Here is a 24,064-nt window from a genome sequence, read left to right as displayed (position 1 = left end):
GTCCTCAAACGCGAACCACGCGCTTGATTAAACAATAATAATTACCTCTAATGTTTTTATTTCCCGGACCGTGCCGTCGTTCGCCTACGTTGCGCGCTTCCTTTCTCTTTTAAGGTCGCGTCTGCTTTTGCTTTCCACCCGAGGCCCCCCCGGTTCCGGCCGGCCGACCGTACTGACTTCATCAGGGAGTTGTTACGACTTTAAAGGAAATTAATATTCATCTTGTCCCTGTTTTGCCTTTCGCCTTTCGCGCGATCTTCTCCGTCTCCTTCCGCTGCCCACTCCCCGGCGGACGGGACCCGACCCTGCATGGGACCTGCCACCGGTCGGGCGCGAGAGCAAATAAAACTTCGAAAGCAATAAAATATGCCAGCCTTGATTGAACCGTTTTTATCGGTACATTTGAGCTACGATTCTGTCGAGCTGCTCGTCGCGTCTCGTTTCTACTTTCCAGAGCGGTGGCCATTCGATTGGCTCATTTTTATGTTTCGGACGGAGAACTAGTAAAATCAATTCGAACCAGATTTCTAGTCTCAGACGATGAACCGTAACGCTAGCTGATGGCGAAGACGAAGTTTACGAGCCACTCCTGATTGAAGCCGTGAGGCTGGGCTGGGGTTGATTTATCAATATGTTTGTTCTCTGGACCCAACGGACCGGACGCAGAGACCAGTAAAGCCCACGGAAGCGTACTGCGCAGACCAGCCCATTTCGTAACATAATTAGGCACCACTCAACCGATCCTCCGATCCGATCCGATAATCCTCGTTTTCCTCCTGAGAAAACACTTAACTCTCGGCGGGCCTCGAGAATGAGGGATGGAAACGGAATGGAAATAGAAGAATCACTGCCCGGCCCGGCGCGTTTCGTTTGGCGCTAATAATTCCATTTTCTCATACAGTCCCACCACCGTGCTGTGTGCTTCCGGGGGCTTCCTAGAACCGATGCAAATCCGTCGTACTAATCAACCACTCGCCGAGTAATCGGCTCATCAATTACCGCTCGACGAAGGCAAAGTGCCCGTTGCCGGGAGCACTGTCTGCCTGAAGTGCTTATTTTGTGTGAGAACCCCGAACGGCGGAAGGATATAAACGTTTCTCGAGGGCGAGTGCGCGGGTCGGTCCGACGGGGGCCGTGTGTGATGTTGAGCCCGGAAGAAGTTCATCTTCTGAAGGAAGCAAAAGACACTCCGCCGTGCAGATTAGAGCGTGGTTCCAGCGAGACTCACCTGAAGCCCGTCTAGTGGACGGACCATAAACTCGGCTGGGGGACCTCAACATCCGTTTGTTTTGTCTGGTGTCCCGGTGTTAACACTCCTACGGTCGTGGTGGTTTGGTTGTCGGTCGCGCAAAGAACCCCCATTCGCTAAAGATGATGGTCTATCCGGAAGAACCGATCTGGTCCATTCCCCACATTCCCGCGCTCTACGACGACGGAGACTACGGTGGTAAGCGAAGTCGAGAAGAAGTCGAAGTTGTCGAAGCCGAGTTAAGCCTACCTTAAATTGCCCAACAAACGTAGTCGTTGTGCTGTGAGCTTCATCACCGTCCCTTTATCTGCTTTCAGTGAACGTCGTCGAGGCGCTGCAGGAGTTCTGGCAAATGAAGGCAGCACGTGGGGCCGACCTGAAGAATGGTGCGCTAGTGATATACGAGTCCATCCCATCGACCAGCCAGCCGTACGTGTGCTACGTGACGCTTCCCGGTGGCAGCTGTTTCGGCAGCTTTCAGGTACGATTGAGCCCCGTGGAGACGACCTCATCGCATTACTAATCCACCATTACTCCCCAAAAAAAAACAGAACTGTCCCACGAAAGCAGAAGCTCGACGAAGCTCCGCGAAGATAGCTTTAATGAATTCGGTATTCAACGAACATCCGTCCCGTCGCATCAGTGATGATTTTATCGAGAAAGCCGTCACCGAGGCCCGGGCGTCGTTCAAGGGCGACCAGAACCAGGAGGACGACGGCCCCGACACCGGTATAGGGGCGTTTAGGTGAGTGTTGAGTGCTGCGGGGTGAGAAAGGGCGACACGCATAATCACGCCGCGGATGTCCACAGATTTATGCTGGAAACGAACAAGGGCCGCACCATGCTGGAGTTCCAGGAGCTGATGACCGTGTTTCAGCTGCTCCACTGGAACGGTTCTCTGAAGGCGATGCGCGAGCGGCAGTGCTCGCGCCAGGAGGTGGTCGCGCACTACTCCAACCGATCTCTGGACGACGAGATGCGTCAGCAGATGGCCCTCGACTGGATCGAGCGGGAGCACGAGAACCCGGGCCTGCTCAGCCGGGAGCTGGCCATCGCCGAGAGAGAACTCGAGACTGCCCGTTTGGCGGGGCGGGAGCTGCGGTTCCCGAAGGAGAAGAAGGACATCCTCCAGATGGCACACAACCAGCTCACCGGTGGCAGCAATATCAACAGTTGAACGGGGTGCGCCAACCCGCCGCACACGTGTTCCGGTGTCCACGTGCCCCATCGGCCGCCGTCGCATTAACTGCACTGCAAACACTGCAACAACTTATTATTATGATACTTTTTGTTAGGCATTTGTTTATTTTTATAACTATTATTATTAGCCTACGTCCAGGAGGAGGGTGGTCGTCCGTGGTGCAGCTTGGTCCTTGGTTCCCACCAACAGCGAAACAAACATTACAATACGCAAACCCGAAGGAAACGCAAATCAGCTTACTGCTTGTGGGCATGTAATTTGTTGTTTCACCATCTCCTCTACCGATTACATTTATCGTCGAGTATCGCAGCATGAAACAAGCCCGCACAGCCCGTAGCATAATTTTAATGCTTTATTTTAAGCTTATTAGCTGCTGCCTAACTTTAATGCCAGTTAGTGGTACCACAAGCACCACTTTTCGTTAGCATATTTGAGAGCAACATTTAGTAAACCTTTGGTCAAGCTGAGGCATCAAATTGCCCTTTTTTTGTACCGTTGTACATAACCGCGGACCGCGCCACATTCACCCCTGGACCGACAGCCCGGCGGTGTGATTCCACTTGTCAACCCCTCTGATTGTCAGAAGCCAGAACCCGTTTGCCCCACATAATATCTGCTGCTTTCGTTACTGTTTTGCACCGTACATGGCCTATGATTATTCTTTCCTCACGATGTGCCCTCGATGCGCAACGAGAAGGAGCACGCGCTGCGCTGCGCAAGGATTGCGATGCTTGGAAGTTGTGAGGCGAAAAATAGCGAAAAATGTGATTTTTAAATTCAAAAACATTAGGTAAAAAACTGCAAAGGCAAAATTTATTACTATTACTCTTTTTTTTTGTTTGTTTAGTTTCGTCATGATGCTATTTATTGAAAGACGGTTTTATTTACAACTAACGTTGACTAGAGCGTAGGTAAAGAAATTTTTTTTATAAATTTTAACGCAACTCGAAAAGCAAAAGCGATGCAACAAAACAAAAACTTTTTGGCCAAATTTTAATGTTAATTGAATGTAAGTCGATTTTTACCCACTAACGCGCGAAAACACGCGATCCGAGATGTGAGCGAAAGAGAGAGAGAGACGGGGAGAGAGACATGGAGAGCGAGAGAAAGAGAGAGAGAGAGATAAAAAACGAAGAAAATGTGATTCTTATGTTTAACTAAATTTAATAGAATATTTTTAAAACGAAAACACAAAAACAAAAACAATCAAGCGATCGGCACATCGATGTAACGGAATAACTAACACAGAACTAAAAGTGCACTTCAACACGCGCCCCGGACTTCCGAAGCTGACCCGGGTGTCCCCGTAACGTCCTAACACTTAGCGACCTAGAGCGATTACAATCTGTCCTAACTCATCGACATTTGCTCTCCCCACACAACAACATCGTAACATCATCGTTGGCACACCCTGTCGAGTGCAAACTGTGTCCGGGTCGGGATCTGATCCAACAATCGGCCCACCCCGTTATGTACTTTGTTAAGAACGGCACGAACAGCGTGAGAAATAAATGTTTTTTTTTAAATACAAGGCAACCAACACGGCTCCCGGGCGTCCTTTTTTATTTACACATCGCTCGGAACTGATTGAACATGGTTTTGCAGACCCCGAGCAGCGTGAAGGCGGTCGTGATCGACGTGAAGGCGATGAGCATGTCCATGTGCTTCTGCGATATCATTCGGGGTGAGTATTCCAGCGCCAGTGACGTCATACCTGCGGGTGCGTTTAAAGCGTGTGAGGTCCGGCGTCCGCAACTGGCCCATCGGACCGCTACTTACCGATAACGAAGGCGACAATGCCCGTCAGGTAGTGGCACATCTTCACGTAGACCGGCTTGATAATGTGCTTAATCTTGGTCGTGTACAGTGCGGCCACGCCATTCAGGAAGGACAGCACGATAAAGATCATCGATACGAGACCTGCGGCACGGGTGAGTGGTGATACGCGGGTATCAGTATCGATCGGTGGGAAGCCCCGACCCCGAACTTACCGGTGATGGCATGGTCGGAGGTGAAGTGAGATCGACCGGCGTCTTCCTTGATTTTGATCTCGATGATCGTCCCGGCGAAGATGGCCGCGCAGCCCACCACCTGCAGGATCCAGTGAAGGCGCCGTTTCGTGACGATCGAGTACCGATCGGTCCACGAGTTCGAGGACAGCAGCGTCAGGAACGATTCGGCCATGAAGAACTGGTACTAGAACGCGAACGTGTGCACAACGAATGATTACAATCGGGTGCCCCCTGGGATTCTTGGGAGAAGAGAGATCGGCAAGCTGGCTTACCCCGACGGAGCACAGGAACACGTGCCATGTGAACAAGTTTCCGAAGCCGCGAGTGTACGAGTAGTACGACAGGTAGATCGTTACATACGCAATCAGCATGTGGTTGATGGTGGTGAATATCGTCTCGAGGTGGTACACAATTTTCTCCGTGCGTGCTTCCTTCGCCTCGGCCGGGTCCATGTTGATGCTTGCTCCGGTTGCTTCACGCACGCGATACGATTCCGGGGCAGCCCTGGCCGGCTTATAAGCCCGTCACCAATCGCACTGCCCATCACCAACAGCGAGTCGGCTATCAGCGCAAGCTACGTGCGCGAAGATTTGTTGCATCTTATCGTCTTGCGGTAATCGCCGGACTAATCAGACGAACGGCATCCGAAGCTGCATCGGGCAGTGCAAATCTGGTTCGGTTGCCGGTTGCACGTATCGGTATCGGAAGCCGGTCGTTAAAAGCCACTGCGGCTCCAAGGTTGATTAATTGCCTCGAAGCTGAGCTCTCTACGCCAGCATAAAAGTTCTAGCGCAAGAAGCGATCGTTCACTCTTTAATGGTGTAGCATCATTACGCAGCAACTGGGCAACTGGGCAGAAACAAAGACGAATCGGATGCCGAATGATCGGCCTCTCAGCTCAGTTTTTGCATCCCAGCCGTGCAATAAAATTCAATCAAAGCACAGTCCCGGATTTACCGAGTAAGTGACCACTGTGGAGAAGCATACACCATTGTGGAAAGTGAGCAAACGAATAAGAGTGATCGCAAAAAGCGCACATAAATCCACCTGAAGCAGTTAAAAGTGCCGACGATTGTCTTTTTAAAGTGCTTCTACAAATACCCGCTGCAATACACTTGGCTCATTTAATTGCAATCATCTGATGCGATTGCCTCGGATGCTTTCATTGCCGCTTTTATGCATTCGTCTATAAAGCCTCGCATTGGGGATGATAAACCCCAGCACGATAGAAGAGGCAATTATAGTAGTTAAACTTATTTGCAAGAAAATAATGTAGAAAAACCGTTCAAATGATTTCAACTAAAAGAGAGACTTCACTTCGACTTTACTGTTTTTATCACTCTGCGGAGCCACTTTATGTTATTTCTTTTACGTACAACTACCTTTCAGATAATTGATGCTTCGTTACTTGGAACATGTCTCAGAGAAAAAAAAAACATACCCAATAAATACCTTTCTTATTCAGCTATTGTTTTGCGGTCCATTTGATTGATGATATACGAAAGAAAGGTTTCCCCGTTTTACATCGATAATAGCACGAATTACGGGGTTGACACATCATATTTTGCCGGCCAATGGGCGGTGAAAATTCGCAAATGTTTCCGCTTTTCGGGGCGCTTTTTGCGTGAAATCATGACGAACAAAGTAAAGCAGTAAAGCATTCTTTTCGCGTGCACTTTTCGGCAATTTTCTCGGCTCTGTATATCGTACCGCCGCGTCAGCGGGCCATCCTTCCTTCCCTTCCCCGTCGTGCCTCCCTCCCGACCGCGCTCCAATCAAATGCACTTTTTGGCAGCATCCGGCACATCATCAAGACCTTATAAGCCCAGGTTCGTTTTGTTCGCCTTTTTTGCACCCCCTTTCGGGTCGCAACGCGCGCACACACAAATACCGCAGACCCACACATGCACTCTCTATTTTCTCGCGTCTCATAGCTTTTATGCGGGGTCCGCCGCGGCCCGCCACCCGCCAGTCCAGCGCGGCCCCCTCGAACGGCCCCGCTATTATATGCTGCGACCGCCACAAGCGGGGCCTGTGCAATGCAAACGCATGCCGGCAACGCGTACACGCTGACGTCGGACGTGAGCGCAGGAATTTCCTTCTTTACCGAGAAACAAGCGTTTGACGAAAAAAGTCTTTCTCGTAATTTAAAATTTTAATTTTTATTCCTTACATTTTCGGTTCGTTTTCTTTTGCCAAGCATGCCAGCCGGCCTGCGGTTTGAAGCTTGCGCCCTCTGCACGCAGCAATGCCTCGTCAGTGACCCAACGGAGCGTGGAGGAGAGAACGCGACGGAGGGCGGTGGGGACAAATTACACCGCCACACACCCCCTGCCGCACCGCACCGTTTGTGTCATTTCGCTAAAATAAATAAATGTACCGCGTTTAATTACGAACCAGAGGCCGTGTCCCTAAACACCGGGGCACCCGGGAACGTCGATGGCCCGATGATCTCAATCGTCTCCCCCCTGCGAAATGGCCAATTTCGTCGACAACTTGGCCGGTCGAGCTGTGGACGCTGCTGCTCCACACATCCTTATACAGAGACGGAACAAGTGTACGACAAGTACGTGACCCCCACCTGGACACGGGGCGTCCGAGAAACAAGCCAGCAAACATTTGGTCATCCCGAAAAAGCCGGACCCCGGACCGGACCCGCCGCCTCGGAACGCGCCCGAAATTTCCGTTGAATGATCTGTGGGAAAAGCCATCATTATTATTGGATGAAAAGCTCATTAACACATTTCAAGTTTTTTGTCCGCCTCGCCTCGGATCTCTCTCGGGTGTGTGGAATACTTAATGCCAACGGGCCCTGCACGGGCCTCTTTTTTCCCCCATGCCGCTACGAGCGAACCGGTAAGCGTTTTAGGAAAAGCGCTCCCGAAACCGCGCACGACAGGATCGGCCGACATTGGGCACGCCTGTCACGCACGCCCTGTCGGCCGCAGGGTTCAGCTACCTTTAGCATAACAGTAAAATGGCCAAAATGCTGGCTGGAAAAACTGTAACCTTTCTCTTGATGAATATTCAAAGAGGGCAGGATTTTTTCTCCGCTTCGATTCGGGTTTTGGGGTTCCCGTGGCTCCCATGCACACCGCGCCCTGCGCTGCATTCCATTCGCGACAGTCCTTGCCGTTTGTTGGTGGAAGAAAGGCTGCCCGTAATTAGACACGGAGACAGTCTAGTCCCCGAGGTATTGCGACTGAAACAACGAACATGCAGGATAAGTAGTTTAAAATTTATTTTATAAAAATATTTCTCAGGACCAGTTTATCTAAAGCCCGATTGTGAATAACCCAGAAAGAGCCCCTTTTAGTTCCGGCGGCCCCGGATCAGAGTGGCTTGACACGCGAAACAAAACACCTCCCTTTTGGGAGTGTAGCCCGTCGAGAGAAGCTTCATCGTTGTCTGCCAGGTGTACCCTTCCAACGGGAAGCTCGTGAAAAAGCTTAAATCGAAGGTGGAGTCTTTGAAAAAGTATGTGTTCTGCAATGAAGAACCGTGCCATATCAGTATCGTTTGTCTCTGGGGTCTGAGCGCAACTTACGGGCTGTATGGGACACCTGAGCCTGGGCTGCACGCTCTGCACAAACGGCGACCAGAAGGAGTTGGTGTCGGCCAGGAAGGAGCAAATCTTAGTAATTTGAAGCGCATTATACTTTTGGCAGTTCTGCAAATTGGTCGTACACCGGTAGGCGATTAACGTGACCTGTCGGGTTATACGGAACGAGTAACGTTTACAGGAAACCGACACAACTTTCCACCAACCCAACATCTTACCTCCAGCGGGGAGCGAATTTCTTCGGTGATGGTAAAATTGCCATAAAAGCGCACAATGTTGTTGATGGAGGTGAAATTAAGCGGGGCCGTAAATTTAAGCATAAACGACTCGGTTTTGTTTGTGATACAAGTTTTTGCCTTTTCGACCACCAGTTCCTTGTTGCGCTGAAAGATTTGAGGTCGAATAGATGATTAGGCACCAGAAACCGCGTCTACTTACCCTTACGACGGCACTAGCTGGTACGCAATTTACAATCACCAAAATGGCCAAAGTAGACCACAAACATGAAGGTGCCATGATGATTCGTTAAGGCCGCTTGTTTGACTAAATGCCGCTTCAACCTAACTGGGGTATTCATTTCGGCGGTCGCCATATCGTTTAATTACCGGGCATTCAGAACAAAGAGACCTTATCTAGATGATGGCATCGAATCAAATTTCATTCCGCATTAGTTCCGTTTTTTCTACGGGATCAGTCCATTTGCCATGTCGAAATATTAAGAGCTATTAATTAAAATGTTATGTTGCTCATTAATAATGGAGCAAAACCGATTGGTACATTCTTGTAGCGGTCGTTGAGGTCGTTCCGGTTATTTTAATTTTGCTTCTACTGTAAGTTCTTTCAAATGAATACCGTAAATTCGTTTAAACTTTACATTTATTCATTTTTGATTCAGTTTTTTAGTGCCACACCCTGTTGTTGGCTTCAGCGTTGTTTTTAGGCACGGTAAGCGAATTTGTTACGATGTTCCCTCGGTGGACGACGGCGGGTGCTCTAACACAGTGTCTATGATGCCGATCGTCTGTGCCTCCTCCGGACTGAGGAATGTGTCGCGCTCCATTTTTGAGTACAGTACGTCCAGCGACGTTTTCGTATGTTTGCCGTAGATTTCGGTCAACTGTTTCTTCAATTTTAGTATTTCCTCCGCCTGAATCTGGATGTCAGTCGCTTGCCCCTGTGCGCCACCGGACGGTTGATGTATCATGATGCGCGCATTCGGTAACGAATGGCGCATGCCGGGAGCACCGGCAGCCAGAAGCAGCGATCCCATCGAGCACGCTTGACCTACGCACCACGTCGCTACCGGTGGTTTCACGTACTGCATCGTGTCGTAAATGGCCAGCCCAGCCGTAACACTTCCGCCCGGGGAGTTGATGTACATGTGAATCGGTTTGGTTCCGTTTTCGGACTGCAGAAACAGTAGCTGCGCCACAATCAGGGAGCTCAAATCGTCATGAATCGGGCCCATTAGACAAATAATTCGTTCTTTCAGCAACCGGGAGAAAATATCGTAGGCCCGTTCTCCTCGGCCAGTCTGCTCCACGACGATTGGCACCAGGTTGAGGAATGTTTTCTTACTCGTGTGCAATTTGCGCTACAAATACGGAACGAAATGAAACGTTCAACGAATCAAATGGGCAGAGCGTTGTTTTACTTACCACACTTGAGGCGATGGAAACTAGAGACTTTATTTTGAGCATGATTAGTTTACTTTTTGAACACGAATAACAAATAAATATCGTAAACAAAATTTCGTAATCAGCTCAAAGTGACAAGTTGACATACCCACACATTCATACATCAGTTGGATCTAAAGAATCTAAGACTAAGAAAAGATAACTCGACACAAAAAAGACCAAGTCAAAAGACAAAGACCAAGAAAAGACAACCCGTACTAATTTTCCATGCAAACTTTTTTCAATGTATTTGATTACATTTTTTATTGATGAAAATATTAATTATTATTGCGTTTTGTCTGTGTGTTTCAAGCATAATAAAAACCTTCCATTTTAAGGTATTTAAAATATTTAAATATCTAAAAATATGAAGCTTCTCCTTCCTACCCCTCACGAGCGGGAAATGTCATTTTGAGGCGTCACTTCCGTGAGAAAATAGAAAATAGAACGTCAAAGTTTTCGTGATCGTCGTGAAAAAACCAAAACATATTTATTGTGAGCCAGCAAGCACGAAACCGAATTGCGATTGTCTTTAATGTGTTTCAATGGTGTACGCATGATTGAAACAAATTAATGATGATCGAATTTGAACATCCAAACTTCACCGACAGTCAGGTAAGAAGCAGTGCTCCGTGCGCCGCGGGCGTGTAATCTAAATATGGTCGTCTCTTGTTTTGCGTGTCACCCCGTAGGTGATTGATCACGAAGAGTTTCTTGCCCGCATCAAGAAAACCCTTTACTATGGCTCTGCGAAGGTGCGGTGCACCAAAATCAGCCGGCCGCTGGCTGATTACGCTGCGGATGTGTTTTCCGAGACGCATCGAGGTCACTCGCTCAGTCGTTTAAACTTTGCGACCGTCGGCAAACTTACCGTGGCGCCGTGTTCCCTCATCTTGGCGATGATCTACCTTGATCGGTTGAACGCCACCGATCCGACCTTTGTTCGACGTGTAACGCCATCCGAATTATTTATAGTGTCGATGGTAAGTAAACAGTTTCCGCGGAGTGATAAGATCTTCCGCGGATGAAACGCCAATCTTTGTATTGCTTGTTTTTCTTTCCACCTTCTGTAACGCTTGACTGAGCAATTTCCGTTCCTCTTGCGAAACGTTCACGAGCGTTTGTCGAGCTGAGTAGCGAAAACATTTTTATTTATTTTTGTTCGTTCGATTACCATTCACAGATGGTGTCCACAAAATTCTACTGTGGCTACGACGAGGACATTTATTTAAGTGCCTGGGCAGAGTCGGGAAATATGACCCGCGAACAAATGAAATCATTGGAGCTGGAATTCTTAGACGCTATGGTAAAGTGTGGTGCGAACTTAGCGATTTTGGATAAATATTCAAGTTTCCGTTTTTGTTCACAGAACTGGAAGGCGTACGTATCGAAACATGATTTCTTCGCCAAACTGAAATCAGTAGAGAAAGTTCTAGCCAAGCGGCAAGGCCTAACGCGCGGCTGGTTGACGTACACAGAACTGATCAATTTCCTTCCATCTTTCGCCATGGCAAAGCAATTGATCCACTATACCACCGTAATGGCTCTAAGCTACACGGCTAGCGTGATGACCATTGCGGGAGCCTTCCTGTTAGCTAGCAATCTTCAACTACCTGGAAACCTGCTCTATCGAGGATCGACAAGCATGAGCCGAGTTCAACTTTCCGGCACTAGCAATAGCTCCCTTCAAAGCGGGCTGGCGGAAGACTTGGCAGACGGTACCAGTTTAACCAGTGAAACAGACACACTCGAAGACTGCATCATGGATGGACCCATAACTGCGCCGCAAATGCAGGCGATGAACGAAACCTTAAAAGACTGCGAGAATGCTCTATCTTCGGGACCCCGCCGGGAGCAGCTCAACGAAAAATTGCATGGTACAAACAAATGGCGAACCGATTCGTACATCCCGTATCGCTACCCCCATATTCGCTTTATTTGTGATTCCACCGGAAGTAACACGGTCGTGTCACAAATCGACTTTCTTCATCCTGATGAAGAGCCTCGCCGGCGTCAAGAGAATGCGGCCGCAGCACCCGATGTCTTCGCTGAACGAACCGATCAAGGATCTCAAAATTGTTCGTACGACCATTTCATTCCACTTATGCTCGACAAAGGTCAATGGTGTCCGGACAGCGGAGATCACGAGGCGGCCGGTGGCATGTATAAGCACTACAGGCAAACCTACGATATGTTCAGTTCTTTTTTAAAATTTCTGTAGCATTCACAGCATCACCATCGGCAGTAGCTAGCGTATTACTAACATTCTGAAAACGTTTCGTTTAGAGAAACTTGAATAACAGCATGAATAGAAATTTTGGATTTTTTATAAACTTTAAACAATCCGTTTATGAAATCAAACTGTACCTTTCCGTTTTTTGGATATTTCCAGTTTATTTAATAGTTTTATTGTTTGTTGAAACTAATCAGTTTCCCGCTTTCGTTCACACGCAACGAATGGAAACGTTCTGTTGCTTAAAATAAACTGTTTAATCGAATATCATAAAACGCAATTTCGTGTTTAATTTCGCGAGGAAAAACGGAAAGAATGGATTTCGTAAAAGTCGACGAAGTAGTAACTAAAAAACCGATTTCACAATTGTTCGGGATAATCGTCCATCGGCTTGAAATAAAGATCAAACTAGAACTACACAATCTCTCAACTATTTCGTTTTTCATCGAAATCGGTGTCGGTACGAAGTAAAAGGCATAATCTGGTAAGATAGTGAAGTTTTATTTTATTTGCATGAATACTATTTATCAGTATTGCTGCTGCTGCTGATCAAAGTCTTTCTGGATGATAACTGAAGCTCCGTTTTGATTTGGTTATGGCCGTCGGGCGCTCGGGGATATGGCCGTTTTAAAACTCGAAGGCATTTTGTAAACCCTCTTCTTGAACACATAATGTAAATATTTCCTTGACTATTTCATTCGTTTTGTGTCTCTTTGCGATTTGAGCATTCGTTTTGTTATTGCATATTATCTTGTCGTTTTTGCAACTAGTAAAACTGGAAGAAGCATGTTACATCATTTGCATTATGTTATTATGTTAGTTATATAACGTCGTTCAAATTTTTCGTCATCTATATTCAAGTACAAGTTGTTGTTACCCTCAAATTGCTCTATTATTACTACACTTGAAGTTGAAAGTTTCCGCCATGATTGGTATTCGATTGGTATTTTCGTTCGTTTGCTAATCGCTCGCATTATGCTGTTTTAATATATAATTTTACACTATTAATTCGTATCTATTCTCACGTGATGGACACCGCGTACAGGTATGAAAGACGATGTAGGATTTGGGGTACTTGGGAATTAGTCAATTGACAGTGTCAGATACTGTGCCGAGCATTCTAAACGGGAAGCTAGTGGTACTACTACTCATTACTGCCGCCAGTTGTAGAAAAATAGTTCACGCCTTATCATGGTTTTCAGCGATCAGCGATCGACGATCCGTTTCGTTTTCATTTTTCAAATCTCGTCACATTCCGTAGCAGTACGTAAGGCCAGGGTGGGTATAAGTAATAGAGCGTTTAGTTTAGAATATTATTGTGCTTAAAATGGAGGGATTTGCACGATCCCGTCGTTAACGGGACGTGTTTGGAGCATAGTGCGTGGAAGAATTTGGTTCAGAGCCATCAATTTTCACTAGAAAGACAATGGGAGCTACTTCTAATGCGTTCGGGCTTCATGTTCTTCGCGCGCGTATTGTGTGTCATAATTTTGGAAGTAAGATCTACTGAGAAGTGTTTCCAATATTCTCTACAAACTCCTACCCGTGTTCAGCGGAACAGGAGTTCGATTTCCACATAATCCTGTTATGATCTCCACACGATGAACGACCGGTATGGAAATCGCAACATTCGCACGCGTCCAATAAAATTGGTTACTTTTGCTCATCGAAGTTCGGGAAACAATGAGAACGATGCTAGATTATCTGTTTGACGTACATGAGTTTTCCCCTTTTAAGTCTATCGAATATATGACAAATTGGTCTCTGATTTCCAGAAAGCTATTTCCAATGATAGCTATTATTTCTAGTCGACTAAACTATTCCTGCATTATTCTTTCTTTCATGGACCCGATTGCAACCATTTTCCGCATTGTAATACACTAAGTATAATTCGAAATATTTTGCTCTCCATTGAAAATTTCTCGCTACGGTTGTCTGTAGATTTGAAATTGTTTCGATTAATGTATTGCAATATTGGGAAACTTTGGTAAACCAGCGCGAAAGAGAGCTATGGACTTGCTATGTTGATTTCATCGTTACTTTTTACACGAATAGGCAGCATCGTCTCATTTTGAACCAAACTCGACATAAAAGCGATGCTACACATTCACATTAAGGAATGCCTTTAGAGTATATCTATAGATTAATGTGCGTTAAGAATAGATTAGATAAATCGACTAGTTTTACTAGTCTCTCCGATGTAGGGTAACGATTCTAAGAGTCATCAGTATTAACAATTTATTATGCGAAAAAACACAAACCCCTTTCTTTATCGAACTTCTAGTGTAGTTTGAAAAGACTGCAAAGCAATACGTAGGGTAGCGGCGAAGTCGTGCTATGCGTAGTAACAAATTGTTTTAAACTGCAACGTACTAAATTGTATTTCAAAAGTTCAACAGCGTTAGCAGAAGTATAAATATCTAACAGCACCTATAAATTGGCTAGTCAATAGCTAATGAGCGTCCCTCGTTAATGACTCGCTCTAGTGTTGCTGGAAGCGATGAGACCGCTGGCCGAACCCGTAGAAGGTCCTATTGTTTACTTCATGGCTCGGTCAATGCTTTCGCGATGAAATCGAAAACCAACCAGACACAGATAATATTTACACAATCGAACGAAACTAATGCAACAGTTGGTGTCTTGTAACGCTAGAGTAGATTTTCGTCCTCCCGACACTACCGGTTCCCCGGGATTGCTGTAGGAGCAAGGAAACGCAGTCGCTCTCACTCAATCAACGTAAAATGTTAACCGTTCCAGAAGCGGAACCGCTTAATTTAATTTACGTTTCTCGTTATTGTGGGACAGAGTGTAGTACGTTTGTGTATGCGGCAACATCGACCATCCCAAATTGACCCAAAACCACACAACCGGCCGTGGTAATCCCCGAACGGGATAATCGCAGGATTTCCTTCCTCTTCTCTCCCTGGCTGGGCGAGAGGTGCCTTATTTTTCTGCCACAGCCACCACGGCTTCGCCCGGTTGGTTGTCCTTCGTCGGCGCCTTCGGTTTACTCTTCTCTTTGTCCTTATCCTTTTCTTTATCCTCGGTCTTGAATAATAAAGGACACATTCCCAACAGGCATCCGATCGTAATGCCAACCACTCGACCCTATCGCGTGCATGTCGCGTTCGTTCGTTCGTTTTGGGGTGAAGAAAAGCGAATAGTAATGTGTTAGAATAAAACAAAACAATGCCCAAAAAAGCACGTACGAAAAGGCAAAAGGAATATATTTTTTTCGCAGATCAGCACAATAAATGTACCCGACACACGATACGCTGAAGATTGCTGAAGGAAAGTTGGCGCCCCAAATCAACTGGGGTCGGGCGAAATGCAAAGCACCCTCCCATGAGTGATGGGCTTTTGATAACCGATGAAATGCCTTTCCATACACCGCTAACAACTCATAAATCATGCATTTAGCCCATCGATTTCGTCACAGACAGATGCTTACCAAGTTTGCCGCTCTCCGACTAGATTTCATCTCCAGCTGAATCGGGGACAACTTCGGTGGCTTCACACCGCTCATCTCCGCGAGCTTCTCCACGTAGAATGCCGAGCCGATGCCGATGACGTCGCTTATAGTATTCCCCAGGGCGGCCGCTGCCATGGTCGATATGCACATAAATAATCCCAGCGTATGCTCAATGTAGTCACCCTGCGTAGGTACAATTTGTCGCAGATTTAGAAAAGAGCCACGAGCGAAACGGATTCGGATGCGATGCATAACCAATTCGGCCAATCGATTTTGCATGTAAAAGAAGTGCCGAAGGATTTCGGATGAGGCGTGACGGTTCCAAGAAAATTGAAGCAGGTAATGTTTGAGTAATTTCACTATTAATGTTGTCATGAAAATTCATGCACCTACCGCGATGATCATGGTGAAGTTGTCCAGAAATCCAAACCCGATGAAAGGCAGAGCGTTCAGCAATCCAACTGTGGGGTAAGGAACAAGTAGATTCTATTTCATATCTTTAGGTTCAATCCTGATTTGTTTCCTTTTTAATTGTATGCTTCTTGTTACTTGAAATTGAATCAATGTTACTTGAAACGCATAGAACCGGGAGAACCCCGATGTTTTAAAATGCTAGTGACAGTTTTGTTGATCTTCGTCACCACCTTAGTTGGCTTCTTCCGGATGGAACATTGCTTTCAGTTCCGAACAAAGCAAGTTGGCCACATCGTACGCTTGCTGCTAGTGTTTATCGGAAATCGTAGAACCGGGTATTCAATTCACTACACCATTGGCTAGCGGGGCTTCTGGCACGAAAAGGCACTCATTTGTCAAAATACACACGTCCCAAATGTCAGCATATCAATTACGGAGCAAATAATGCGAATGTATATGCTGGTAGCGGGACTAGAAGATGGGACGTGTTTGCCGGAGTCGGAAAATCGCACGCCGCCAGGCGTGCTAATGTGCGCGTCATTAAAACTTTGGCCAACACTTTAAAGGTTCTAAACGATCCGTCAGACCCTCTTGAAGGCCCCCTTTGTTACAGTAGGGCGGCTGAATGTCTAAATTATAACGGATCCCAGTTGTTATCGTTGAACGAGGGACGACAAAAATTAGCCATTTTCACGGCCTTGTCCGATTTCGTCGTAGCCGAAGACGATCCGACCGAAAAGTTGGCCCTGGTCCCACAAACTGCTAATTACACGGACCGGCCAAACCCGACCTGGCTTCTTCTGATCGATGCGAACGTGGTGGCCTTTTTAAAGCACTGATTAAGCCATCGGGTAGCACATGGAAGCGTGATGAACGTTGTTACAAAATCCCAGCGCTGGGTCAGGTAAGTTTGGGAAAATATTTACTGCACACAAAGTTAAACATTCTGCCAAACCGGAAATTGCCTTCCCTGCGGCGAAGCCAAGTGAAAAGCGCTAAGCCGTGCTCTTCCGTGCTCTCCGTTGCTTCTCCGAGAAAGCAACAGGACGTTGGGCCCAAAAATGGGTGACAAACACCCGCGTCCACGGCGTCCGCTTCTTCCCTTTTGCTTCGGATAAGGGATTTTATCACGACCGAGGGACATTTGGGTCTGCTCAACCGGTGTGAACCTTTCGCAACAGGAAGAATGTGCGACAAAGCATGACACAGCAGCACACCGAAATGGTTGGTTGCCCTAAAAACCAGAAAAGATACTCCGTGTGCTCGCAGTTTTACTTACACCTTAAACTAACTCTCTGATTGAACAGGACAGAATTCATTAAAGTTTCGCAAAGTTTTTTGCTTTACCGCCAAACATCAAAATTGCAAACGAGTGTTGAAGCTTCGCCCAAAACTCAGTTGCTGCGGTTCGTTAACGCGTTTGCATAATTTATTATCTTTATCTTTCATCTTGCCCTCGTGCGGTGTTAAAATAGTTTCTGAGTTTAACCTTAATCAACCCCACGGTTGGCCAGACATCCGAATGGCATTCGGCTGTTTAAATCGGAAGTCTTTGGACGAACATCTGAGCAGTTAGTTAGCGCACGGAACCACAGTATCTTCAGCACCGACCGGGACGAGCGGAAGGACTCTTCAGTGCGCCCTGTTGAAGGCATTCATCAGGTGGATGGTGGTAACACGTCAAGCGAAACGACGATTCTTTCACATGGCTGCGAATGTTCCACCACTGGCAGCGGTCCTCACGAGTCCAACGCTCTGGTTCGCACACTTACCGGCTACGGAGTAGCCCGTGCTTTAAGATACCGGGAACCGGGGGCAGAAAACATAGCAAAGAAGAAAAAAACGAAACCAACAGAAAGTCTTCCGTTCTCGAGAGAAACGGTGGTTCGTCGGTCGCTGCTCGAGAAAGATATATCCTGGTGTGTTCTCAGCAGGAACACCCGACTTTCAATTGGTACGAACTGTCAGGTTGGCAAATGGAAACTGAACACGGAGTTTTGCATGGCGAAGAAAGCCGGGAAAGCAAGGGGCGACCGAACATTTCATAAGGTATATTTTCAAATCATCATCTATTCTCGTCCTGTTTCTGGCGGTAAAAGTGCTTGGAAAAAAAATACAACAACAAAGAAAAACAAAAGGCGCTTAACGATTTCCATCTTTTTGGAGCTTTTCATTACGCTAGAGTGCCAGTGCCGTGCCTCTGGCCCAGTGTTCTTCGGAGAGAACGATTTTATAAAACGATTTTCCTTTTCAAAACACGAGCAGACGTGAGCACGGAGACGTGATCCAATTAGATACTATTCATCAGCACGCCGTCGGACGTCTGTTTTGACTGACTTTCAGTCCAATTATACCGGACCTCGGTCGAGTTCGTTCATAAATGCGACGAGAATCGTTTCGTAATCCATTTCTGTGCCACTTTAGGTGGCTTTAATTCCGGGACGTGCTTTAAATACATTCGTACCCTTTTGCAAATGAATTTAGCGAATGGTTGCGTCACAAATATGCTTAGCTTAAACGTTGGCTGGTACTTGTGAAGTGTGTGATTCGCACGAAACGCTAACCAAAATAACCAGGCACCCATTAAACCTACCGCGAAGTGAAGAACCATGCGCCTCCATCGTAACAGAAATCGCGCTAAGTTAAGGCAAACGGAACAAAGTGGTGCATCCACGATGCACGAGAATACTTACGTTTCATGAGGGCCGCGGTTGCTGGTGGTGGCACCGTTTCAGCTGAAGATAGATGGTAATGTAATGACAAATTATTTTAGCAAGCCTCAGGCTCAGCCCCAGCCCTTTCCAGTACACCACCCACCACATGCATGCAAATTATCTTCAGTTGCAGGACGAATGCACTCATCTATTATTTATATACAATTAACAACTAACTCCCATTTTCTCGAAAATAGATGAAACAAAAGAATGGAAAAGGAAAGAGCGCGGAAAAGCGTTTGAAACTGTGTGTTTAGCATAGGTTGTCGCATGCATAATTCAATATTGAAATTAAAAGTTCATGCGAGAGCCATACTTATGTGTTGTTTTTCAATTAGTGCGCGCGCGGTGAGCGCCCAAAACCATGCTGCTTTAACGCTGCAGTTATCAGACTGTGTTATTTTAGGGATGAAAAAAACGATGGACTATTTACGATACAAATCGGAACGAGTTTTGGTATTTTCTTGAGCAAATATTGTTTTCGGAAGGGTGGCGGTTAGGTGTGATGGCTAACATTACTACGCATTACGTAAACAACCTTTTCGTAGCGCGTGATAAACGCAAGCAGATGTGTCACAGTAACGAGAAACCAGACCACCAAAAGGCGGAAAAAACCCGTTCGATCATGATCCACGAGAGTTACGGAGGAAAACTAATTAATGTGCTAATTCTTGCGCTTTCATCGTCCTTCGGGATTAGGCAATTTTTGGGATATCGAAGCTATTTATGCAACGGAAGATGGATGTTAAGTAAAGAACTACAAATGTGTAATGCTTGAATGTTGCGTTATATTCCCGAATTACGTTTGAAGCTAAATTTGTCAAAGCCACGTTATTCTATACAAATGATTGATGGATTATTGGTGAGGATAAGGTGGGCGTAGGATAGCTACACAAGACCACAACACACCGAGCCACGAACAAGAGTGCATACCCCGTACAAAATTCTGGCTACTCTGGCGTTAATCTAACCGCTTCTTCCTGGGAAAAATGAGATGTGAATTAAAACCAACAAGATAAATTGTGCCTTCAGCCAAGCGTGATTTTCATAAATTATGCTGTGATCTAATTTATATCGCCCGGGCGAAGCTGTTTGCTGCGAGATGCTTAACGTTTGCCCACGACTGACAGACGAAAATGAATGTGCTGTAGGCTCGAAGGTTTCGGAGCGAACGTTCGCAAACTATCACGGGATCCAATTAAAACTTGACGCCTTCAGGAGCCACTTTCCATGATAAAACCAATCAGTTTGAGCAAACAAATTGAGTTTTGAAAAGAAGATTAATGTTCTACAATATTATTGTTATATTAGGTATTCGATATCATAATCATTACTTTAGTGCAGACAATATATATTGGCAAAATGTGACAAAAATCGAACGAAGTAAAGACTCAACGTGTATTTAAACGCAGATTTTTCCTGGTATTACTTGACATTGCAAAACACGGGCTTAGCACAGGCATAACATGTTGCTTGCAATTAAGCGATTATTTATTCAACAACATCCAAATCAATAGGCATTAGTGTTGCTGTAAATTTAATTCAACGCATCAAGGATAATCCATGATGATGATGAGGTAACTACTGCCAATACATGGAAAAATCAATATTTATTCACGGTGTACGATTCCGAGGCACCTTCGTACGCGAAACGGCGTAGCGCGCCTTCGAGTCGGTGTAGCGTGCCTATGTGGGTCAGTTATTGCAAAATTATGCTTATACACCAACATAATTACACTTCTCCAACATGCGCACATACATAAAAAGATACTTGTCGTGGAATTTTCTGCTCGGTGCCGAGCGCAGCGTATTGATTACCTATTTGTCCGCCTTTTCGAAATTCAACCATTTTAAGCCATTTCTTTTGCTTACAATCTAATATATTCTCGTAAAATTAAAGTTAAATGATAACATATGTTACAGAAAAGCTAAGAACGATTGATCACCAATTGATCTATTCTAAATATCATCCAGCTACTTGGTTGTCGGGTTAATGTTCAGTGTTATTGATAGAGATAGCATATTTTAAATACAATGCGTTTGCATGGTAAACAATGGGAATGACCTTAAAAAAGGAGAAACCGGCAACAAATGGATACAATGTTTCAATATTTTTCGAAAATTTAAGAGATTGAAAACGCCTCTAGAACAATGTAAACTCAACTTTGAGCTCTAAATGGTAGAATACTTCAGTTTAATCAAAAAAATTCAAAAGTTTACGATGGTTGTTTCAGAAAGCTATCAACTGGGTTGTCTACAGCTATCGGAAAGAATCGAAACGGGACATATCCGTAAATATTGAAGCCGTTTTTGTGTTAGTAAAGCGGAAGCACTCAACCCGAAACCAGTCTTCCCAGCATTATGCACGCGATCAAAATAAAAATAGACAAACACAAGCCTAGAGAAAATAACATACACAAAGCATACCGAACTTTTTCTGCAGCCAATCTTCCGGTACAGCGCAGTAGGAACCGGTAGGATCTACATCTCCCAGGACAGGTTTTAGTTTTGCCGGGCGGCCGAATCTACTTCGCCAAACGGTTGCTGCCAACTGCCCTATGTTGTAGGGGTAGGATTTTGAATATAGTAACAGTCGTTTCTCATTCCGCTGTCATTATCGTGGTTACTTTATTACTACCCCGGGGACCTAACCACCTAACGATGTACGGGGGACCGACTATGAATACCGTAGCACGTTCCATTGATGATGTGCCAAACGAGACCGCAAAGTCGCACCGTCGGTTGCAACGCCTTGGGCGTGAAGATTAAATGCGTTCCTAACCCTGATCCGACAGGTCGTAGGTCGTCGTGAATGAAATTTTGTACGTTGAAAGTAAATCTTGCTGTTACCAGCGTTAGGAGCATGGAGGATCTCTTTACTTTAAAATTGATAGCTTCGGAATGAACTCAACGGCCAAACCAATCTTCCCTATAGTAATTGCACAGGAATTGATTGTAAGATAACCATTTCGAGCGGTAGGTCGTTACCATCACCTGGCATGCAAATTGCTTTCTAGCCAATCACGATGTGCCCATCCGTTACGACTGCTGAATCGATTACGGTCCGCACGAAGTGCAAACTATTTGTGTGCTTCTTGCCAACTAAACCGTAAATGAGCTTTTGCAATTTCTAATGTATTTTATTTTTACATTACATTTTTATCGCGTAACCTACCGAACAAAGCTTTCACTCTTGCCATAGATAGGAGCATCGTTTAGTAAATCAGGCCAGCGGACGTGTGGCAGAAAGAAAGATAGTTATAGCTATCGAAAGCAGAACACAAACGTTTAATACGATTACCAAGATAGCATCGAAATTAGATTCACATTTATGGCTTACACGAGAGAATAGGCGACAGGGTGCTGATAGAGAGCGATAGATATAGATAGAACATAACAGAGGTCCTACGTCCGACGATAGCGTACTCTGATTGGAGACATACGTGCAGCTCCCGCAGAGACAATTACTGTTACAGATAAGGGTTCAGATAAGTCAGTGTCGGTGTTGCTGTACAGGTGTAAAGAGGAACTGGTGTCCGCGCTGTGGTGCCGTGTTCTGTTGGTCCGTGTTATATGGCTGGAGGTAATGATGTGACCGACAGACTTGAAAAGATGACGGAGTGCGCGCTGTTGGCGATCGGATTACATCACTCGACCGGCTGGTGGTGGACCGACTGCAGATGACGGATTGTGTTCTAATGAATATTTAACTTTTCGCTGCGAAGTACTTCACCCGAGCGGTGCTACTCGGCAAACGAATGAATCATAATCGGCGCCTGCAACGGACCACCATGCCGGGAGGGCCAGTGGAGAAGGGAGTGCAGAACGGCAGAACTTGTTGCTGGTTGGCAGTGCTTGTTTTACGGTTATGCTAAAGCGCGCCGTGCTCATGGCCCGCTACGTGCTGCAGGCGGCCAATTAGAGGTGAGCTTTGTTTACATTCTCTTCTCATCTGCCGCGGAACCAAGTTGCGCGAAGAGGGTGTGAGGGGGGTTCTATTTTTGAACCCGTTGCGGTCAACCCCCAAAGCGTGCCGGGAAGATTCTGCCATTCCGAATCCCTTCTCCCTGTTCGTTCGAGCGACGGCCGTGTGGGTGTGTGTAGAAGGCACATCGAAATTTGAAACGTAAAAACGAATATAATCGAAATAAAAAGCGGTGGAGCCGAAGTGTTAAATTTCACCTTCAAACTCTGCCTTCACTTTGTTCGACTCGAACTGCTTCAGAGTGTTCATGAGCAATTCCCTTTCATCTTCGTTTAGCCTGTACACCAAATCGTGTAGCTGCTCTCGGGTGAGTGTTGACGCTGCTTGTGTGTACGTCCGCGGGAATTCGCCCCTCCGCAGGAGGAAGCTGGACGCGGCCGTAGCGTGGCTGCTTCCGAGAAGGCCGCTACCACCTCTTCGGGTATCCTTCTGCGTCCTCGGCTGCTGTGGGTAGTAGTAGCAAGCGGCGCGGGCTCCCCGTATCCGGTCACTAATCCGCGGATGAGGCAGGACTCTGCTGGGCCCACACTTGGCACTCTGTGACATCATGCTGCTGGATAGGCGCACGAAACACGACACATTGGCACTCATTTTCACGGCAATGGTTTCGTTCCGCGGGGATGCTGCAGCTGAAGTGTGGTGGCCTCTAGATCACCGTTATCACCAAGCGGAATAGCACTGCTGGCCGATTGATACAGCAGAACCGCGAGACGGCAGAGCCTGGTTCTGCGCGAGCGACAAAGACGGCGGTCACGCTTTGGCCAGTCGCTTTCTCTCGCTCCCGCTCGCTGTGCTCTCGCGCGCGCCTTTTCCCGAACACAGCCCAACTACCACCCACAAAACCGAGCGGATGGAAAACGCATCCACGACCGACCGACCCGAAAGGAAAACACGCAGTGAAAATTGAAAATCGTTCTACGTTCGCACATTCGCAAACGGACCGTTTGACAGAAGGTGTGACGTTTGACAGCACCGCTGCTAGCGCCACCAAGCGGGACATCCGGAACTACTGTATGGATCCGAAATTCAATTTCAAGCACAAACTGCCGTAAGCAATCTTGAATGATTGTGAACTAATCTGGTTGAAAGACTCGCGATTTTATTGCTGATTGATATGAATCGAATCGAATCGAATTCTGTTTTTCCAATCAAACACAGTTATTGTTGGCGTTAAACGCCTTTCTTTCTTCCTCAAAGACTTTCGAAACCTTTTCCTAGCACCTTCTCAAGTCTTCAGTTCTCGCTGAAGACGTGCCCGTTATGGACTGCTGCTTTCACGATTGCAACACGATCTGACGACTATGGTATTAATTGGTATTTAATGATTGCTGCCCATGAGACTTGAGTGAAACGCAGGTGAAATTGGGGTTTCACATTGCTCTGCCATTTCAGAGAAAGAAAAGTTTTCAACTCATCGGTCATCAAACGAGCAGCTACTATTGGGAAAGAAACTACAAGATTACACACTTCGACGTGCCGTCGATTGACATTTTATTAACTAAGTATGACACAAATCTGTATGGTGATCTAGTCGCAAAATACGCCA

General features: G+C 46.2%; 6 protein-coding genes across 7 annotated transcripts; 2 read left to right on the top strand and 4 right to left on the bottom strand.

Annotated features, from left to right (window-relative positions):
* The first annotated feature begins 1,374 nt into the window (after nucleotides 1-1,374).
* LOC131210230 (protein limb expression 1 homolog) lies at nucleotides 1,375-2,426 on the top strand. Its single transcript, XM_058203442.1, has 4 exons — nucleotides 1,375-1,447; nucleotides 1,567-1,730; nucleotides 1,801-1,994; nucleotides 2,060-2,426. The coding sequence occupies exons 1-4, from the start codon at nucleotides 1,375-1,377 to the stop codon at nucleotides 2,424-2,426; spliced, it is 798 nt and encodes a 265-aa protein (XP_058059425.1).
* Nucleotides 2,427-4,012: 1,586 nt separating this feature from the next.
* Nucleotides 4,013-4,914, bottom strand: LOC131211169 (transmembrane reductase CYB561D2-like). The gene is made up of 4 exons (XM_058204541.1): nucleotides 4,735-4,914; nucleotides 4,442-4,646; nucleotides 4,230-4,370; nucleotides 4,013-4,164 (listed from the first exon to the last, which is right to left on the bottom strand). Exons 1-4 carry the CDS (start codon nucleotides 4,912-4,914, stop codon nucleotides 4,013-4,015), a joined length of 678 nt encoding a protein of 225 aa, XP_058060524.1.
* Nucleotides 4,915-7,774: 2,860 nt separating this feature from the next.
* On the bottom strand, nucleotides 7,775-8,540 carry LOC131207804 (uncharacterized). Its single transcript, XM_058200435.1, has 4 exons — nucleotides 8,463-8,540; nucleotides 8,243-8,407; nucleotides 8,010-8,171; nucleotides 7,775-7,948 (listed from the first exon to the last, which is right to left on the bottom strand). The coding sequence occupies exons 1-4, from the start codon at nucleotides 8,538-8,540 to the stop codon at nucleotides 7,775-7,777; spliced, it is 579 nt and encodes a 192-aa protein (XP_058056418.1).
* Nucleotides 8,541-8,918: 378 nt separating this feature from the next.
* LOC131209920 (ATP-dependent Clp protease proteolytic subunit, mitochondrial) lies at nucleotides 8,919-9,768 on the bottom strand. The gene is made up of 2 exons (XM_058203079.1): nucleotides 9,683-9,768; nucleotides 8,919-9,618 (listed from the first exon to the last, which is right to left on the bottom strand). The coding sequence occupies exons 1-2, from the start codon at nucleotides 9,722-9,724 to the stop codon at nucleotides 8,983-8,985; spliced, it is 678 nt and encodes a 225-aa protein (XP_058059062.1). The 5' UTR covers nucleotides 9,725-9,768; the 3' UTR covers nucleotides 8,919-8,982.
* A 373-nt stretch (nucleotides 9,769-10,141) lies between these two features.
* Nucleotides 10,142-12,203, top strand: LOC131209515 (protein CNPPD1). The gene is made up of 4 exons (XM_058202600.1): nucleotides 10,142-10,315; nucleotides 10,393-10,683; nucleotides 10,884-11,006; nucleotides 11,070-12,203. Exons 1-4 carry the CDS (start codon nucleotides 10,274-10,276, stop codon nucleotides 11,919-11,921), a joined length of 1,308 nt encoding a protein of 435 aa, XP_058058583.1. The 5' UTR covers nucleotides 10,142-10,273; the 3' UTR covers nucleotides 11,922-12,203.
* Nucleotides 12,204-12,422: 219 nt separating this feature from the next.
* On the bottom strand, nucleotides 12,423-23,421 carry LOC131211787 (transmembrane protein 65). Of its 2 annotated transcripts, XM_058205403.1 has the most exons (6): nucleotides 22,716-23,421; nucleotides 20,961-21,089; nucleotides 18,513-18,554; nucleotides 15,799-15,866; nucleotides 15,385-15,588; nucleotides 12,423-15,041 (listed from the first exon to the last, which is right to left on the bottom strand). In XM_058205403.1, exons 1-6 carry the CDS (start codon nucleotides 23,107-23,109, stop codon nucleotides 14,877-14,879), a joined length of 1,002 nt encoding a protein of 333 aa, XP_058061386.1. In that variant the 5' UTR covers nucleotides 23,110-23,421; the 3' UTR covers nucleotides 12,423-14,876. The 2 variants fall into 2 exon arrangements, with proteins under 2 accessions (XP_058061386.1, XP_058061387.1); XM_058205404.1 differs by lacking the exon at nucleotides 20,961-21,089.
* Nucleotides 23,422-24,064: the final 643 nt, after the last annotated feature.

Source organism: Anopheles bellator, chromosome 2 (assembly GCF_943735745.2).
Source record: "Anopheles bellator chromosome 2, idAnoBellAS_SP24_06.2, whole genome shotgun sequence".
NCBI lineage: Eukaryota > Metazoa > Arthropoda > Insecta > Diptera > Culicidae > Anopheles > Anopheles bellator.
The sequence above is the reverse complement of the archived record's forward strand: the minus strand, read 5'-3'. Positions and strand labels throughout refer to the sequence as shown.

Coding starts and splice junctions, on each gene's coding strand:
- LOC131207804 (XM_058200435.1), bottom strand. CDS start 8,540: ATGGCACCTTCATGTTTGTGGTCTACTTTGGCCATTTTGGTGATTGTA. Junction 8,172..8,242: donor AAATTCGCTCCCCGCTGGAG/GTAAGATGTTGG, acceptor ATAACCCGACAG/GTCACGTTAATCGCCTACCG. Junction 7,949..8,009: donor TCAGGTGTCCCATACAGCCC/GTAAGTTGCGCT, acceptor TCTTCATTGCAG/AACACATACTTTTTCAAAGA.
- LOC131209515 (XM_058202600.1), top strand. CDS start 10,274: ATGATGATCGAATTTGAACATCCAAACTTCACCGACAGTCAG. Junction 10,316..10,392: donor CAAACTTCACCGACAGTCAG/GTAAGAAGCAGT, acceptor GTCACCCCGTAG/GTGATTGATCACGAAGAGTT. Junction 11,007..11,069: donor TGGAATTCTTAGACGCTATG/GTAAAGTGTGGT, acceptor TTTTGTTCACAG/AACTGGAAGGCGTACGTATC.
- LOC131211787 (XM_058205403.1), bottom strand. CDS start 23,109: ATGAGTGCCAATGTGTCGTGTTTCGTGCGCCTATCCAGCAGCATGATG. Junction 18,555..20,960: donor TTGGCTGCAGAAAAAGTTCG/GTATGCTTTGTG, acceptor ATCTATCTTCAG/CTGAAACGGTGCCACCACCA. Junction 15,042..15,384: donor GTCGGAGAGCGGCAAACTTG/GTAAGCATCTGT, acceptor TGCACGCGATAG/GGTCGAGTGGTTGGCATTAC.
- LOC131210230 (XM_058203442.1), top strand. CDS start 1,375: ATGGTCTATCCGGAAGAACCGATCTGGTCCATTCCCCACATTCCCGCG. Junction 1,448..1,566: donor CGACGACGGAGACTACGGTG/GTAAGCGAAGTC, acceptor ATCTGCTTTCAG/TGAACGTCGTCGAGGCGCTG. Junction 1,995..2,059: donor ACCGGTATAGGGGCGTTTAG/GTGAGTGTTGAG, acceptor GGATGTCCACAG/ATTTATGCTGGAAACGAACA.
- LOC131209920 (XM_058203079.1), bottom strand. CDS start 9,724: ATGCTCAAAATAAAGTCTCTAGTTTCCATCGCCTCAAGTGTG. Junction 9,619..9,682: donor TTTCCATCGCCTCAAGTGTG/GTAAGTAAAACA, acceptor CCGTATTTGTAG/CGCAAATTGCACACGAGTAA.
- LOC131211169 (XM_058204541.1), bottom strand. CDS start 4,914: ATGGACCCGGCCGAGGCGAAGGAAGCACGCACGGAGAAAATTGTGTAC. Junction 4,647..4,734: donor TGTTCCTGTGCTCCGTCGGG/GTAAGCCAGCTT, acceptor TTCGCGTTCTAG/TACCAGTTCTTCATGGCCGA. Junction 4,371..4,441: donor CTCCGACCATGCCATCACCG/GTAAGTTCGGGG, acceptor CCCGTGCCGCAG/GTCTCGTATCGATGATCTTT.